General features: G+C 40.3%; 1 protein-coding gene across 1 annotated transcript; it reads right to left on the reverse strand.

The window, feature by feature from the left end:
* Positions 1-6,678: 6,678 nt before the first annotated feature.
* On the reverse strand, positions 6,679-7,437 carry LOC149206740 (pentatricopeptide repeat-containing protein At1g15510, chloroplastic-like). The gene has a single exon (XM_089397784.1). The coding sequence runs from the start codon at positions 7,435-7,437 to the stop codon at positions 6,679-6,681; it is 759 nt and encodes a 252-aa protein (XP_089253910.1).
* Between the last annotated feature and the right edge of the window lie 10,857 nt (positions 7,438-18,294).

The following is an 18,294-nucleotide window of genomic DNA, read 5'->3' on the forward strand; positions in this document are numbered from 1 at the left end:
CATACTTGTGCATGATGTCTGCATTGATGGGCAAGTCTGGGCTAGTGGCAATGTGCATCAACTCATCGAAGTACGAGTCAAGCTCGAGTCAGACTTGTTTCTTTGTCTTCGCCTGGGTGAGAGTCCCAAGTGATGGGATCACATGTGTGCGCACCACAACATCCATACTCTTGAATACTCGTGCATGGGAAGCCTGTATGCTAGTGATGAACTGCGGGAGTTCTTTGTAATTCCAGATCTGACTCCGGATACATGCTTTCAGCTCGACCGCATTGACCCTCATCATCTTAGGCAAGTGAAGTGGGGCTCCCTTGTACTTCATCATCCATGTTTGCATGTCATCAACAACAACATGCAAGTTCATCAAGATACATGCTCTTCTAGCACATCATTGTTGCCATCTATTGAGATGGACGACTGCCTTGTGCACGTACCAAACTTGGAGTACAATGCTCGCATAACTATGTCAAGAGATAATACTTCATCTAGTATTTCCTTCTTCAGTTCATCTCAGGTGGACATTGTCACCAAGTCTCCTCCTTTCTTGGTCGTTTGTAGTTCCTTTTCCATTTGCTCATTCTTAGCTATTAGGAAGTGAACACTTGAGCTAGTGGCTTCGGCATACACTCTGGTTTCATTGGCCAAGGCAGTTAGATGTTTGTGCACATCATTCACGATCACTCATTCTTCAACTTGCACAGGAGACGTATGATCCTCCGGAGTTGACACTCTGCGAGACTGCACAACTCTATGTTGGGATTCATCAAATGAGATGTTGTGCATCTCTTCTTCTGGTTGATCACCAAGGATCTCAGTGCCTCCTTGGTCATTCGAGACTTGCTCATCATCTGGATGCATTGAAGCAGGTGAGTTGACCTCTTTGTGGTGAGGCATGAGGTCGGTGTCCTGTTCCAACTCTTACTGCTCCATGTCTACATCCAGCTATTGAAGTGCTTGTTCTATCTCATGAGAAAAGTCTTTCCCCTGCGATGGTTCACCCTGTTCACCTGATGCCAGCTATTCAAATGAATCAACTACTTGTATGGGCACTGCTTCGTCTGTTTGCACATGTTGCGCCCCCTACTGTATCTGTTGCTGCTGTGCTTCCCTCTCCTATTTGCGCAGCTCTTGTTCCTTTCGGAGTTGCTCCCTCAACTCATGCAACTCCTTCTCTGCTTCTTCCATTCTCTTCTTGTCCTTCTGCCTTCGCGTGATTCGCTTGTCACGCTATTGCCTCTTTGCCTCTATAGACATAGTTTCTTTCTCTACAAGTGGATATGCTCAAAACTTGCATCTTCCTCTTCCCTTTGTCATGCACTGGTATGCTTGGGTCTGCTGCCACTACTGCTACTGCTAGTTCTCTCCATGATTCTGCTTCATGCTGCTTCACTAACCACTCCACGGCGAAGCCAACCAGTTCATTGGGTCTGGAGAAACTGTAGAAATATCTCCATGGGTTCTCCTTGGGCCAATTACATGCCCCGTGGATCCAATTGAACTAAACTCTCGTGTAATGATCTTTCACAATGCAATGTGGGTCATACGGATTGTAGCTTCGGAGGTCGAATGGGTACTTCTTCATTAGTTATGCTTCGAAATCCACTTGCTTGATACTCTGGATCTCATATAACCCAATCCACAACGAAAGAGCCAACCAAGGTGCCTTCTTATTCCGATGCAGTCTAGTTGTCAATCCTACCAAGATGTGATATGCTACTTCCTACATGACAAGTACGTCCAAGGAAAACTTTGGAAGAACATGCGGAGGCTTCTCTGCACTAAACATTCAGATGAAAGTGTCGGACGGTGAGGCATACCAATCTGCAATACCTATCAATGCCTCCATTGCTTCCTTTGACATGCAGGATGGATCCTGTTCGAATATCATCTTGTACACCAGGGTGAAAAAATGGTTAGATAACCGTGTGATTGCTTCTTTGAAGCTGCATTTGGACAACAACTTGAAATATGTGTTCGTAGCAGTCTCCATTAGTGGCCATGCTCACTCCAAACCTGGGAACTCCTGTCGGGCACATATTGCATCTAGGATGTAGGCGGACATGTAAATCTCTGCATGCATACATCCGGGTGATTTTTGAGCCATCGTTACTTGTTCCTTCAGCTACTTAGCTAGTATGCCAGACCAGTTACATGGTTTTCCTTCTCTAGACAATTGGTCTAGTGCAACCACCCAACTCTGTGGGAAGGTTTCTATGCTTTCTTGTCCATACAATTGAAAAGAAAATATGATCAAGTGTTGCTACTCCTTCCTCAGTATATTTGTCTTGTAGATCTGGTTGGGTGTTAACCTGAATCGAGTTGGCTCCTTTACCTAATTCTTCATAATGTCTTTGGAGTTAGCACTGTTGTTGGGTAAGCTAAATGGAGTCTCCATGACAGTCATGGGCTCTGACATATGATACATCTCATCATAATCTCATTCCCAGAAGGTCGCAAGCTTCGTCCCACTGACACTGCTCAAGGTCATTGTCTTGGGATCAGTGTGAGAGACAATCTAGTGTATCATGTCTGTGCATGGGAACACGGGATATCTGCATGCAATCCAGTACAATCCAGACTTGTGAATGTTCACGTACACCTGATGGTCTTTGAGGTGTTCCCCAAAAGTTCCTGCAAATGTTTCATTGACCTCTTGCCACTTCAGTTTGATGTCCTTGTCTAGATACAACTTTGTATCTTCATAGATCGGCAGACTAGAGGACACTTGCTCAACTGTTGCTCTAGTTTCATTTCCATCAGTGTCCTTGTTCTCTTGAAGCCATTGAGATAGATGAACACCTAAAAGATCTGGAGACAAGCAACATGCATGGTAAGAAATCTGTCAGTGAAAATAAAGCAAATTCGGGGAATGACACAACACATACCTGGGAAACTGATGGGCAAGATTGCACAATTTCTTCTAGGAGGTTGGGTGATTGGTTGCCAGAACTATGAAAAAAGTAGTATGGGTTGTTTGGGAGGCAGGACTAGCTGCTATATCTGTGCAATGTGCAATCCAGACTGGTTGTTGGCTACTGGGATTGCACAATGCACAATTCCAGCTGGGAGTGACTGCAGGCTCAGGGACTGCATTGCGCAATTTTCTGGGCCAGTAGTCACTGCCCCTCAGAAATGCACAAAACAGTCCTAGAGGGCAGTGCTGGGTAGAAATGCACATTTCTGGAGAGGAAGGCAGAGCCTTCCTTCCCCATATTGCGCAATGCAGTCTCAATGAAGGCAGAGTCTGGGCCAAGGTTGGCCCGACTCACTGACGGGAAACTGAAAACAAATAAGATAGTGAATGCATGGTGACACTAAGTGAAAGTAGAATTGATTGACAGTGCATCCAAAACATGAATGAAAGATTCAACAAACAGATCAACATGCATGTGGGTGAAGCGATTCTCTGGTTCAACGAATGTTCATGTAAAAAAGTTTCATGCATGCGACAACAGTGAGATAGCAATGAAAACTGAAACAAAGCTAGAACAAGCTGGTATACATGTAAACGATAACAATTGTTCAAATAAATCAAGCAAATAGCACACACACAAGTGAATACACAAAAAGTGACAGAAATGCTAAAAAAGACAAGTTGAGGCCACTTACCCGTGAATAGTTGATCCGAATGCGTCGAAGAGTCCTGGATGTGTTGTAGGATATCAGAGCTCCAAGATCGATGTGAAAGAATGAGCTCTGATGTGTCGAATATATAATTTTGTCTCATGACGCGCATGCCACAAATCTAGGAAAATGCGATACTTGGAGAGAAGTTTCTAAAACAACTTTGCATGTAACCTCCGGTTGCTAAAAATAGCTCCCTGAATCATGGGAGGATGCCTTTTCATGTTTCCTTTTGCTATTTCGGGAAAAAGTAAGTCATGCATGCATGCAGGCCAAGTTTCCTCAGTCCTGGGTGGAACTGGTCAACCGGATTGCTCATGCATGAAGCTGCTCAACTGCTTGAGAAAAATGTGTATTTTTGGCTGGGAGCTGGGTTAATTGCCCAAGAGGTTTGCACAATTTCTGGGCAGAGCAACTGACTGCTACCCAGATTTGCGCAAATTCTGGGCTGAGTAGCCCTGCTAGGGAAATTTGTGCAATTCTTATTGGGAGTGTTGATTGGCATAATTGCGCAATTCTGGAGCCCAGCAGGCTTCCAGACAAGATTGTGCAATTTTTGGAGGGAAGGCTAGTTGCCCTCCAGAAATGCACAATTTTCTTGGGGAAGTTGCTTAGCCTGCAGCTGTACCAAGTCCGAGTGAACAGCCTGTGAGGGGAATGCATCAGGTTGCAATCGACAGGCTACCTTTATGCAAGAAATCGTTGAAACTTGTGTACTTGACAAAGCAAGACAAGGTGTTGTGAAAGGTAGGTAGGGAGGCTCCAAACGGGCTAAGGCAAAATTTTGGAGGGTGGTTGTAGCCGCTACAACACACTCTTTCATTTTCTTCTTCTTCTTTGCTCTACAACCCAATATATTGGAGATGTAGTGGTGAAATGTTGGATCTAATAATAATAATAATAATAATAAGGACTCAATTAAGAAAGTAATAAAAAATAAAAAATATGAAAAGTAATAATAAGAATATTAAGTTGTCTCAATTCAATTTGTTGTATTGCTAATTTTCTTATTCATAAAATTATAGACAATTCCTTTTTAAATAATTCATAATATGCATTATATATTAAAAAAAAATTAATAATGATGATTCATATTCGTAATCATGATATTCCATAATTTTATTTTTAGTCAATAATTTTTTACAATAATCAATCTTTCTCCCCACACACACATTCAACACTATACATAAAAGTTAAAAATATAAATAAAATATTATAAGACATATCAAAGTAAACTGTTTGAACTATATGTAAATAATGATGATTCATATTTGACCATACTATTGTTAATTTATTTCAAAACTTTATGTTTAAATATAGTTTTTTTTTTCTCGGTAAAAACTAATTCTATTAAGAGGAAATATGGTACAATATGAAGTTATAGCCAAGAGAAGCAAGAGAACGGGCAGCCAGAAAGGATTGACTATCCACCTCGGCCCCTGAGAGAAACTAGGAAGAGAACATTGCTAAACAAGAAGTAACAAGAGGAACAGAGAAACAGGCGCAGAAACAGAGGATTCTACCCAACGTGGGTAGGATCAACTATTCGGCATTTTTTCCCTTTCTTTTTACCAACTTTGACCCAATCAAGATGACTCTGCTGAACTGGCATGATTTGCAAACTAAGCTGGGCTGACAGAGAGGACTCCTTGTCTGAATCCAAGGGAGAGGACTCATGAGTTCTTTTCTGTGAGTTTGGAGGAACAGAAGATTCCTCATGACCAGTCGAAGGCAGATCTTGTGCCTGCTTTGTTTCCATTCCTTCTGCATCCCCTGCCTCTTCATCTGAGCTAGAATCAAAATCATCCATAGGAGGAGGATCATGAGGCTTCCAGCTTTTGGATTTCGGCTTAGGATTGGCTTTCTTCTTTTGGGCAGGCCGCGAGGGACAAGAGTTCTGAAGGTGCCCTGTGTGATGGCAATTTCGACAGCGAAAGGCTGTGTTCTCGTAGTCTAGGGACTGGGTCCAATGGAAGTCTCCAATTTTGAGATTAATCTGATCTGGTAGACCTTTGCTCATGTCTATTTCTGCACAAATTCTAGCGTAGGTGTATATGCATTTTCCCCCCCTAGAGGTGTCTGTTGCTAGAAAGCGGCCTAGAGAGTCGCCGATTCCTTGGAATACAGCAAAGTGCCATAGATGCGCCGGGAGGTTAGGAAGTCTGACCCAGATGGGGAGCTTGGTGATGATCGCTGAAGAAGGATCAAAATCTGGGAACCAAGGGGTGAGAAATAGTCCTGCTGAGCCCCAAAACCATGGGCCTTCAGTTAATGCTTTTTGGTAATCTTCGCTGAAAGCAAAAACTACAATGAAGAAACCTTTTGAGCAAAGAAGAACCTTGCAGTTGTTGGTCCAGTGAGAGTGGATCCATTGGTAGAGATCCGCTGTGCGAGGCCATAGTCCATTGAACCTGCAAATAATGGCATGCTCTGCATACTTTTGGATTTGCTCATCCAGCGAAGGATGCATTATTTCAATGGAGGGGGTTTCCTCCAGTTTGTCCACCAAAAACGGTTTAGGAGCCTGAGCTGGTGGAGCAGCTTTCTTGGGCTTCTGAGCATGGACTGCATCTTTGTAAGAAAAAGCCACAGCTGAAGATGTCTGTCCAACAGCTCCCCCTTTCAAACGGAGGGTAAGAATGATGGAGGCATTTATTCTAATGTTGTAAAAATAAAGGGGATAAAGATCCTCAAGTTGCTTACCTTCGTGAAGGAGTCGTTGAAAAGCGGAGGGAATCCCCAGCCTAAATTCCAGCGTTTGCTTGAGGTTCTGAACTAGATCTGAAGCGCTTACCCATTGTAGCAGAGTTTTTCCAGAAAGGAGCCCGATCTGGATCTGGAACGGGGTTGAGAGATCCGACTGTTGCTTTCCATCGCTTATTTTCTCCACAGGAAAGCGGGCTGTCTCGATTTCTTGCTCCGGAGCTCCTAAGTTGGCATAGGCCGGGGGCATACTGGGGTATTTCTTCGTGACTGGCTTCACACCAGCTGCCTGCATTTGGATAAAGATCTTCATTGCCTCCGTAGCTTGCCTAATCTGTGCAGATCCTGAAATCACTGCCTCCTCGGCATGCCCATTCTGCATGAACCCGAAATCATTGCGTTCCACGAAGCCATTTTCTTGACATCTCGATCAGGCATTTCATCAAAAAGTTCGCGTGCAATCTTTACCCTTCCACATTTTGTATACAAATCTAGGAGGGCATTCGCCACAGCCGCAAGGAGCTTACACCCTCTTCTGCTGATTCGGCCATGGATCTCCATGCTAAGATGCAGAGATGGCCAGGCGATACAAGCCAGAAGAACATTGGCGAAAGTGAAGAGATTCTGCAAGACTTCTGTTTCTGTCATCTGGTGGAATAGATACAGGATCTCCTCGGGAGGGCCAATCTTTGCGGAAGATCCATTCATCAATGTCCTAAGACACCCATCGCGTTTGGGCTTTTGGTCGAAAACCCTGCAAGCTCCCACCATGCTACCGCCCGTCTCCATTCTCCGCTGCTGCGGGTCTTGTGGGAGCGACGCGAGGATTGTGTTGCAATAGTCGCAGTGAACGTAGCCGAGGTGATTCGACCCGACTTCGAATCCGCTGGTGGACATGTCTCTTGCCATTCGAAACTCGCAGAACCCATCAATCGCCTGAAAACAAAATGTTATACGCATTCCCTGCTTCAATTCCCAAGCTCCCAGTGCTGGATCTGACCCACATGCTGACAAAATATGGCCCCATTGTGTGCGGTGTAGAAGTCTGAAGCTCAAAATTTGCTTGTAGATACTGGTGAACGACGAGGGTTCGAAACCTTTGCACGCCATCACGCTCTCGGTCTTCCGATATTGCAGCCCCAAACCCTTTTTGACATGCACACTTTGAAGAGCTAAAGTGGTAGAATTATATCCATGTTTAAATATAGTTAATAAACATATAAAAATTTAATAGTTACAATAAATTTTCTGTTGCTAAACTCTATAAAATCAATGCTATGCATATAACATTAAAAAATTAGGTTAAAAAATATAAAACATGTGAAAAAAAAAATGTCATACACTATGTATGCAGTAGCTAGAATTTTAATATAACTAAAAATAAGAATATTTATATAGAGATGTGAAATTTATACATAATCTAAATAGTATTATAAAGGACCAACAGAGATCCATGTTAATCATAATTTATCAAGTGTTGATAGGGATTAAATCTCTCATGTTACAAACCTTTCCTCGAGTTTTGCACTCAAAAAGACGTTTGCATCTTGAGAGATTTGATCCCTCTTAATGTCTTTGATGGATCTAAAGTTAAGATAGATTGTGATGGTTCTAAAAACATTGACATTAGTGTGATGATACTTTAAGGATCAAATATTTGGAATTCTCCTAAGATCTCTTTCCTATGCCTTAATACAAGCTCAAGAACCATAAGATGTATCATTTACAATCTTAATGCTTAAAATAGCATTTTTTATGCTTTAATGAGATCCTTATGTAAAATATGGAGAAGGTAACGTAATTCATGTTCTCATGAGATATATGTAATTGACATTATGCTATAATCACTATGTCATGCATTTTTTTGCATGGTTTGAAAGATAAAATGAATAATCAATGTCCTACCTAAGAATATCATACTTAGTGGTTTTGATGAGTAATTTCCTTTCACTTTGTTTTTGTATTAACTTCAGGAATTATAGATGTATTAGCCTACATAACAAGAAGTGGATGGAGCATACTAGATTTGCATGTTCGTAGAACATTATAAAGCAAGAATGCCCTTTTCTTGGATCTTATAGTGTTTTGATAAAATTACCACCCTTAAATAAAGACCTCAAAGTTTATAACAATTTATTATTTTCTAGCGGAATTTACAACATACACTACTCCTATGATTAAGCATGATTATGATATGTTTGAGATATTAATCTAAGATGGAATGCCTAGTCATCATATAAATACACAAAACACATCCTCTTTCATATGGGTGTTACAAAAAAGTTTAATTATGACCACTTTAACATTGAGTGTCACAAAAAAATTAATTACAAACTCTCTAATAAAAATGTCACAAAAATGTTTTGATTATGACCTTTTATCTTGTTTCTAATAAGTTTTTATATTATCATTTTTAATACATCTAAATTCTTTTAAAGAAAATAAGTATGAGTAAATATTAATGATTTTTTTTTGTCATTAATTTTTGTTTATTGTAAAATTAATAAAGATTTCAAAAGGTGAATATTTTATTTATAATAATTTTATTTTGAGATATATAGCTAGTTTATTACTCTCGATTGAAATACAAGTGTTTTAATTAAGACGAAAATATATTATTATGTCTACGGTTATCTTTAGATTATAAAGAGTGTACTAGATTTGAGTTTTTTTATTACAAATATTTTATATATATTTAAGATTTAATAAAAAAAATATGTTTTATTGTCAAAGTTATGATTAAATTTATTTTGTTACTTGCATTTTATAAATAGGAATTTGTGATCAGTGTTATTATTAAAAGGTTTTTTAACCATGTAACTGACTTCCAATTTAATATTTAAATTCTTAACAATAATATTGCAATTGTCTTTCTTATTTGCATTAAAACCTATATATATTCATCAACCATTTAACATAAATCACTAATATATTTTTGATTTAAAATAATAATAATAAAAAAATGGTCTTGTACTTGTCTTTTGTTTCCCTCCTCCTGCCACCTTTCTCTTTGTTGATTGCCTTGCCAAATAACATCTCCCTGTTATTTCAAAAAATCTCCCTGTTATTTCAAAAAATCAAAAATTCTACTCTGAGTAAAGAAAAAACAACAAACCATCCCCACCACACTACCTACACTCCACTCGACACTTAACAATCAAGTTAATCTCAGAATTATTGTACTTGCACTCGTCAGGTTTCCTTCCTCCTGCCACCTCCTTTCTGACGGTTCTACCCCTTGTGCCACCTCCGTCTTTGTTGGCCATCCTCCATGTCCGGCCTCACGTACTTTCCATAACCTCTTTCTCCTTTTCATTCTTCTTTTCGCTGGCACTTTCTTTACGTGAGTAAATAATTCCAGTCCTACGGAACATGTTGTGTATATCTATGGTTTCAAACTTTGAAAGGTGACCGAGCGTCCCAATCGATCGCCCAATTATGAATACCACGATCGGAGACGGGAGACGCGTCACACACCTCTTAATTCAAGCCGCTGGCACCGAGAATTATTTGTAGAATCCTGCCCTTCATTAATCTCTAAAAGGAGAGATCCACAAATTACCTAAGCCTCTAAGCATACAATAGAGATTCACAGAGTACTAAGTACTAACCATGTCAAATGATATGTTTTAGAGGAGATAGGAGCTAAGCATGTAAGTATAGAATACAATATTGAAAGCTTCCTTGTATACTAGGGCATCAGAAGAATAAGCTTCTCATTGCTTCAATTTTTTTTTTTTTTAGCGTTTTTCTTTGTTAGGATTATTTATAAAAGAAATTTAGAAAACAATTAGACTTTAATGAAGGGTTGTATTTTCACATCTCATTAGGGTGTACAACCCATTTTCCATGAGTAACAGGGCTGACGTGGCATCATGTCAAATTATCATGGTCAATAATGATAGATCAACTTCCGAGAGGCATAACTTTTGCATTCAAACTTTTTTTTGACGTGATTCTTGCACCATTGGAAAGGTCTTCAAGTGTAGAATAGTGTCACGAGGTGCAACGTTTAAGTGGTGCTTAACTAGCCCCTATCCCAATCCTCCAAACTAGGTCCTACCACTATAACTGCTCCTATAAGCTAATTTCCCCATTTTTCCACCATGGAAGCATAGAAATGACAAACAATATAATGATCCAATTTGAATCAATGGCCCCTTCAACATTTGTCAATTCTAAAAATACTTTTATTGTTTAGATTTTGTTTTCCAAAGAATGAATTTATTCATATAAATTAGTTATTTACACCTCTATATATTCCCTTTAATAAGAATCCAATACAAATTTCTTTGGCATCTCTTCAGTAAAGAGATAAACTTGTGAAGCTCATAAATTTATAATATTTTCAATAATTTATCATCCATGGACATGATCAAAACCCATATTAGATTATTTACACCTTCACCACAACTTGAAAAATCTATTATTTCTTGGCACGTAGCATTTTTAATTAATGCAACCCATTTTCTGACACTAAAATGATCATGCACCTTTTTTTTCATCAATAACTAGTGGACAATACCATGGCGTCGTATTTGACAAAGAATTTTTGATGATACTATATTTTAAGAGATGTTGTTTCATAGTCCTAAGTTATATCCTTTGCAACTTATAACATGCGGGGAATATAACAATGCTTCACATTTTGTAAAACCCACTTTGCAATATACCTTTGTCTGCAATAACTAGAGCCCAATCTCTAAAGAACCCTGAGTTATTCTCTCAAGAAAATCAAATGGTTCATTCATGTACATAAAAAAACAATCCTTCTACTTATGCAAAAGAACCTCATAAATGGACTCATAACAATTTTCCTTCCTGCCAAGAAAAAGTTAACAATCTCCAGGAAGAAGATCCATAACAACCTCCTCTCCTCCTTCATTCTAGTTAGCCATGTTGTCTCTATCAAGAGAAGGCTTAAGACAAATCAAAAAGTTCCCCAATGGAGAGTAGTTGTATCTACTTGGAATAAACCTCCCAATTGTCCCTTTTGGGAAATTTGATAATGATTTAAAAGCAAAAGGAGAATATATTCTTGTAAGATCTTCATCAATGGGAGAATTAGGGTGAGATGAGTGCAAACTATTAAATTTCTCAAATTTGCAAGCTTCACTAATAGGACATAATATAGATAATTTGCACAAAGACTTGTTGCAAATTAAACAATATGTGGCACCTCAAAAGAAAGAAATAAAAGGTATGACAAACAAGATAGACATACTATCCCATGCTCTCACAGACACCACAATTTTAAGGACATCTCTGCAAAAAGTTAAAGTCGGGTTATATTTTCTAGACTCTTTGTTAGAAAAGATAAATGAAGTAAAAAGGGCATTGACAAAACCAGAAAGGGACGCTTACATTTCTCACAAGGACGTCCCCTAAGATGAAACAAAGAATAGTCATAGAAAATATAAGAAAAACGACTCGTAGGAGTATTTCAAGTCTAGGATAACAGGATCGAATAGGACTTTGGAGCCACAAAAAATATCTTGACATGAACAGAAAAACAAGTATCTTTCATGAAAAAATGGCCACATCCTCTTCAACCACAAATTAAAGAAAAATGTCTAAAGGCATTGACCATAAAAAGTGAGCCAGAATTTGATACAACAATGCCAATGGCATCCTCTTCCCTCCCTAAATAATTTTCATCTTTAGGAATTGATACAACCAATAGAATTATCTTAGCCATGCCTGATCATCTAGTCATTAATTTTGGATGTCAATCTACAAAAGAGATAAGGTTTTCCATCTAGTTGTTACTAAATTGGGTTACTTTCAAAAAGGCTGAAGATGCAATCATCACCCCAAGATATATGGCTACACAATTGGTAAATGGTTTTATAGGGCTTGCAACCCACTAGTGGCATTGGTTTCACAAAGAACTAAAGATGAAATGATGAATGATCCCAAAGCAGATGGAGTAATAATACAAGCCTTGACTGCACAATTTCATGGTCTTGAGACAGATACATATCATGACCATATTGCATCCTTATATATGACTCAAAGGCTTTGTAATCTTGCTTATCATGATTAGTATATTTTTTATATGCAAAAGCTAATAATAGGATCAGGAAAAATGAATGATCCTACATATATAAAATACTATATTAGAGGCTTTCTAGGGCCCACACTTCCAGATGCAATAGAGAAATATTTTAAAGACAAAGGCATTACCCTAGAAGGCATGTCTATAATAATGGTAGATTGCCACATTAGAATAGTAATCCAAGAACATTTTCTGACCAAAAGAGTAAACAAATATTTCAAAATATGTTCACATCATCTTTGTGAAAAAATGTAGGAAATATGTCAGAATGGAGATGTGATGCTCATAATCATGGCCACCAAACTACAAAAAATATTTATCAATGCAAGAAAAAGGATAAATACTATACTTTTAGATCTAGATTTCTCCCTGATAGATCTAAAAGGAAATATAAGAAGAATAAAAAGTATCATAAAAAGATTCCATTTTTGAAGAAAAGGAGATCCCCCAAAAAGAATGATGTATGTTATAATTGCAAACAACAAGACCACTAGGCTCATTAATGCTTGAAAAAGAAATGTAAACCAAAATTGGAGACATTGTTTGCAAAAGAAATTGAGCCAGAATGGTGGGATTTAAACTATTATTCTCCCATAGATGATCCTGATGGGAACATAAATTTTATTGATCCCTTTGAATTCTCAAAAGAGATTGATAACACTTCTGATTCTTCTTCAGATGAATTTAGTGAAACTCTCGTGCTCCGGAAGACGAGTCTTACGATATTATTTGGAACCCCATTTGGGAGCTTTCCGAAGAAGATTTTCCCCTTACTCCTCTTGGTGTTTTGGTCCCAATGTCTTCTTCTATCATGGATGAGACGAACCCCGTCACGAGTGAAGAGTCCTTTATGGCAAGTGGTGAAATTCCTATACCTATGGAAACTTCACCCTTTTGTGTCACCTCCCTTGGTATCACGCTGCCTTTACGTTATAATGCTCTAGCTGATATCATAGGTTCTAGGTCTCCCCTTACAAGTTCCATGTGGTCTTGTACTGTCACTCCAACTTCGGGATCTTTCACTCCCTAGATTCATAATGTGACATCTGTCTCAACTATTCCAACCGTTTGTGTGGCTTCCTTAGCCCCCATTGTTAGTGTCGTCACTGCATCTTCAGTTGTGACCACTGTTGCCGGACCTTCAATAGGTCCTTCACACAGTGGCCCTTCGGCATCCATATCCGAGGTTGTTGACCCTAGCCTTAGTGCCCCACCTTCTTCTGGTTCCATTCCAGCAGGGGGGGCATATGATCAATATCTTCAAATTCCTCAGAATTTGGATCCTCAAAATCTGTTTAATTATTATGATTCTCGAGGAGCCCATATTTACCACCCTGGAATCTCAACCTTTTGTTGAGGTCTTAGTTTCGTTGTCTGTTGCTTGGGGTACCACAGCTTACCATGGTGGCCAAGCACAGTCTTCAAATTTTCAAGGACCACCCTATCAAGGTCAACCGTCTTACAGACAACAGTCTTACGGACAACCATACTATGGGCAACCTTATTCAGGGCAAACTGTTGGCCCACAAGGACAACCCATTCAGGGACAACCTTCGGCCTTCAGTGGGTCTTCTTTCACATACTTCGGGCAACCTTCTGGTAACCCAGGACAACCTTACATTCAACAAGGCCAACCTGGTACCCAGCAAGGCCACCTTTCTGGACAAGTTGGTCAGCCTCAAATTCAACAAGGCCAGCCAATTGTCCAGCCTACTCAACCATCTGGTTAGTCTGGATAGCCTTCAGTTCCGCAAGGTCAACCCAATTCCCAACAAGTCCAAACTTCTAGGCAAATGGGCCAACCTCAACCTCAACCGGGCCAACCTTCTAGCCAGATGGCTCAACCTCTGTCTTCTCAAGGACATCCATCTAGGCCTGCTCAACCGGGCACTCAAATGATCGTTGCTTCTCAAGCTCCACCCAGTTTTCAGCCCCAGTCTGGGCTCCAGACCCAATCCGATCTCCAAATTCAGGTTGGATCCCAATCCCAACCTACTTATCAAATGTAGTCTGGTCCCCAGGCTCAGTTTGGAGCCCAACCACCTTATGGTTTTCAGCAATCCCAAGGGCAAACCCAATTTGCCCCATACCAAAATTATCAACAGCCACAGGTTAATCCTTATCAGAATTTCCAGCAACCATATGTTGCTCCTACAGGCCAAGTTGGTAATCAGTGGAATGTTGGGGGTCAAATCTAGGGTCAACCATCTAGTTACAGTTATAACCCCTATGGACAAAATCCCTACGAACAAAACCCTTATGGGCCAAATTCGTCCGGACAAAATCAATGGGGGCAACAAGAAACTGGGTGGAACTCTGGTGCTACTTCCTACCCGCGGCCTCAAATGTCCTTTAACCCTCAATTACCCTTTTTAGCAACGTTGGAATTACTGGATGTGTCCAAACTGACAAATGATCCCATTCTTCATAATCCGTATTGGCCTCACAGAGGAGGTAGGCATATCAGAGAAGAACCGGTCACCCTCACTGAATTACAGGCCTGCCCTCTTGCCATGTTCTGTTTCCAGCATCAGTCATGCTTTGAGTTTTGTCAAAAGGTGGCTAATGTTCAATTTCATCATGAGTTGGCTCATCTATTTGTGCTGCATTTACATGGAGATCAGGCTACCTTGGCTGGTGTCACCTTTACACTTACACCAGAATCTGTCTCACTAGCAACTGGCATACCAAACATTGGGGAACCATGGACCAAGAGGAAGAAGATTGACCGACAGCATTATGAGCCATACATTAAAACCAGTTTCTTGAGGCAGCTCAAGAGAGTGTTTCCATTCTGATATCTGAAAGATGAATATGCTCCACTAATGAAATTGATCATGAAATATTTCAGCTGTGAGGGACGGTTCTCTCGTCTCTATGCTTATCACATCAGGTTGCTCATGCATTTCACCAGGGTACGGATGATGAACATTCCATATTTCATTTGCCGGAACATAGAGAGGATGACCACCCTTGTGCAGCACAAAACACCTCAGCAGCAACTTAACAGTGTTTATCATTTTGCTCTTATTAAGATTTTGGTGGTTCATCAGCTTGGATTACAGGGCATCACTTGGGATGATTTCATCTCCCGTGACTTCTTCAGAGCTTCACAGGGATTATCAGAGGTCAAGCATGAGACAGGTGGACCTTCTCATCAGTATGAGCGCCATGAGACTGCTAGTGTGCCGGTATTCATCACATATCAGAGAGGCACTAGACATTTGTTTGCAGCAGCGAAGCGAGTGTTATCTCCACCCGGGGTGGAAGGGGCCTCGTTTCCTCCATCAGCATCACAGGTACAGGACAAAGGCAAGAGGCCAATGTAGGATGAGGGGCCTTCAGGTGAGCAAGAGACCGACTTCATTTTCGTTCATGATGATGATACAGATACGGGTCCACAAAGTGCCAAGCTTAGGGAGATCATCCAGGAGCAGCAAACAGAGATCCAAGCCTTATCCCTTGACTTGGAGAGAGCTAAGTGGACCATGAAATACTTGGAGCAGAGGAACAAACAGCTTGAAGATCAGCAAGCAATCATGGAGCTACAGAACATCCGCGAGAATCGCCAGGCTGCACAAAGGAGAAGAATTGAGCTCACGTCATTGGAGCAAGAGATTAATGAGGATCGGGAGTCTAATCTCGAGAGAGTTAACATGCACTTAGAGAGACTATTGGACAAGGCCGATAAGGACCATGCATTGCTGAGACACATGGCTTTCCACTACATGGCACAGAACAAGGTCTGCAAGGCACGAATTAGGAATTTAAAGGCAAAATTGAGGAAGGCAATAAGGAAGCAAAAGAGGCAAAGGGAGCTTGATTGTCTTCAGATATTGGCCGAAGCCTTTTTAGCCCAACATAACACTTAATGAAGAAGACCCAGCCCAAATTTCAAGAAATTTGGGGCATTTTTGGCATTTTGGCAAATTTTGGTACAAAAAACAGGGTTTTTCTCCCTATGTGTCGCGCCACATGGCGCACGCTTTTGCTAGGGAGCTCCAAATTGCAAAAAGTTTATATTTCTGGATTTGTCATGAAAAATCATGGTTTCTGGTGCATGGCCAAGAAGTTTGGGCAAGTTTTGAGTCCTCAGGAGGTCAAAAAAACTCAAAAAATGACCTCACTACCCCTATTTTGACACACAGGAAGCAGTCTTGGGAGATTGAAGTTTTGGAGGGGCAAATGACATCCAAATTCAGAAATTCCACTTGGGTTGGAAAGTAGACAGGCAGGGATTTCCAATTAGCTATCTTGGGATCAATTTGGACTTCAGGAAGTGCCTCAAACTTAGCCTCAAAGTGGCGCGATGCATAGAGGATTTGGCACGGCGCATAGAGGCTTTTTGCTCAATTTTTCACCTTCCAGCTCAGAAATTCGGTCAGTTTGACTAGTTTTGCTTTGTGATGTAATTTTTTATCTATCTTGATGTAATTGGATAAACATGATGTAATTTTGGCACTTATTTACTTGTTCTAGAGGATTCATTCACTAAAAAGTGAAAATTTAATGAATGAATCAGTTTCCTACCTTATAGAGGCAAGTTGTTTTGATTGCCTAGATTTTAGTGCTTTGTTTAGAATTGGTTGAAACAGCTCCTAGAATGATGAGCTCGACCCCTAGAGGCAAGGGAATGGGTTGGGCTAGTCTATATCATGTAATTCCTAAGTCATTTTCAGGTTGGACACTTGGGATTGCTTTGGCATATCATTGTACATTCTATCTCTGCATTTTTTGCTAAGGAAAGACCAGGGTTTTGCACCATTGTTTGGGATCCTTGTGGCTTTATGTTTTGATGGTGTTCTTCTCTAAGTAATTGTAAGTTCATTAGTGTTATGTGTATCATTTTCTTATCTCTTCTTCTGAATTTGAACAAATGAGTGATTAAGGTAGAATCCATTAACTGCTATGCTCTGCCTTTGAATTTGTTTAAATTTCCATGTTTTCATATGTTTAAGGAGAATTCTTGAGACTCTCTTGCTCTCCTTAGCTCCTCACCAATTTTATCTATCCATTCACTTATTTTAAAGCATCAAAACAATTGCCTTCCTTCCCCCAATAAGAACTCTACAGAAACTGTGCCTCATCGCCAAGCCCAATTTGCCTTTCCCTATTTCCAACACAAAACCCCCAAAAACTCAAAACAAACCCTTGTACTTCATACCTAGCCTAAAATTAGCTTTTATTTCAGTCATCTCGAGCCCCATCACTTGTCTTTTTCCAAGATCGACCGAGAGAGAGCCCTCTCCTGTCCTCGTAGGGCTAGCTACGAGGCTGAGCGTGGTTTGATGTGGACCTAGAACCTTGTCTTTTCAGCCTGAGGCAAATCTAGGCTCTAACAAATTCTAAAATTATTCACTGCATCGTCATTGATGAAGGCGCTTCTACTTGCATTATGTTTGTTGCTTGTTAGAAGGCTATTGGTTCCTCGACTCTGAGCCAGTCTCCCACGACTTTGGAAGCTTTTGATGGGAGAGAGTCTCGTCCTTATGGTATACTCCAACGCTTGCCTATTACTCTGGAGGGGAAGATGGTCGAAGTGGAGGTCGAAGTTGTCGATGCCAATTTAACTTACAACCTCCTTTTAGGATGAAGCTAGACATATGCCATGCAAGCCATGGCTTCATCTCTATTTCATGTTATTCATTTTCCTCATCAGGGGAAAATCGTCACGGTAGACCAGTTGTCCTTCTTTGTTTCTTCCTCCTCCGATGGCAACGTGCCTTTCATGGAGCATACCTTCGTTCCATGTGAGAGTGTGGGTGTCGGACTCTTTAAAGATCCTACCCTTATGGGTTTTTTTTCACTCCCACCTCCCAACATTTCTCCCGTTAAAATGATTTTTGTTCGCTCTGATTCTTGGGTTCTTCCTCCTATTGATCAGATAGAATCCTGGGGTGATGAGATGA

The sequence above is a fragment of the Pinus tabuliformis genome, chromosome 1_2, assembly GCF_031772625.1.
Source record: "Pinus tabuliformis cultivar Carrire ecotype Pingquan chromosome 1_2, CPIR1, whole genome shotgun sequence".
NCBI lineage: Eukaryota > Viridiplantae > Streptophyta > Pinopsida > Pinales > Pinaceae > Pinus > Pinus tabuliformis.

Excerpts from the sequence above, each read along its gene's own strand:
- LOC149206740 (XM_089397784.1), bottom strand. The coding sequence starts at position 7,437 with ATGGCGTGCAAAGGTTTCGAACCCTCGTCGTTCACCAGTATCTACAAG.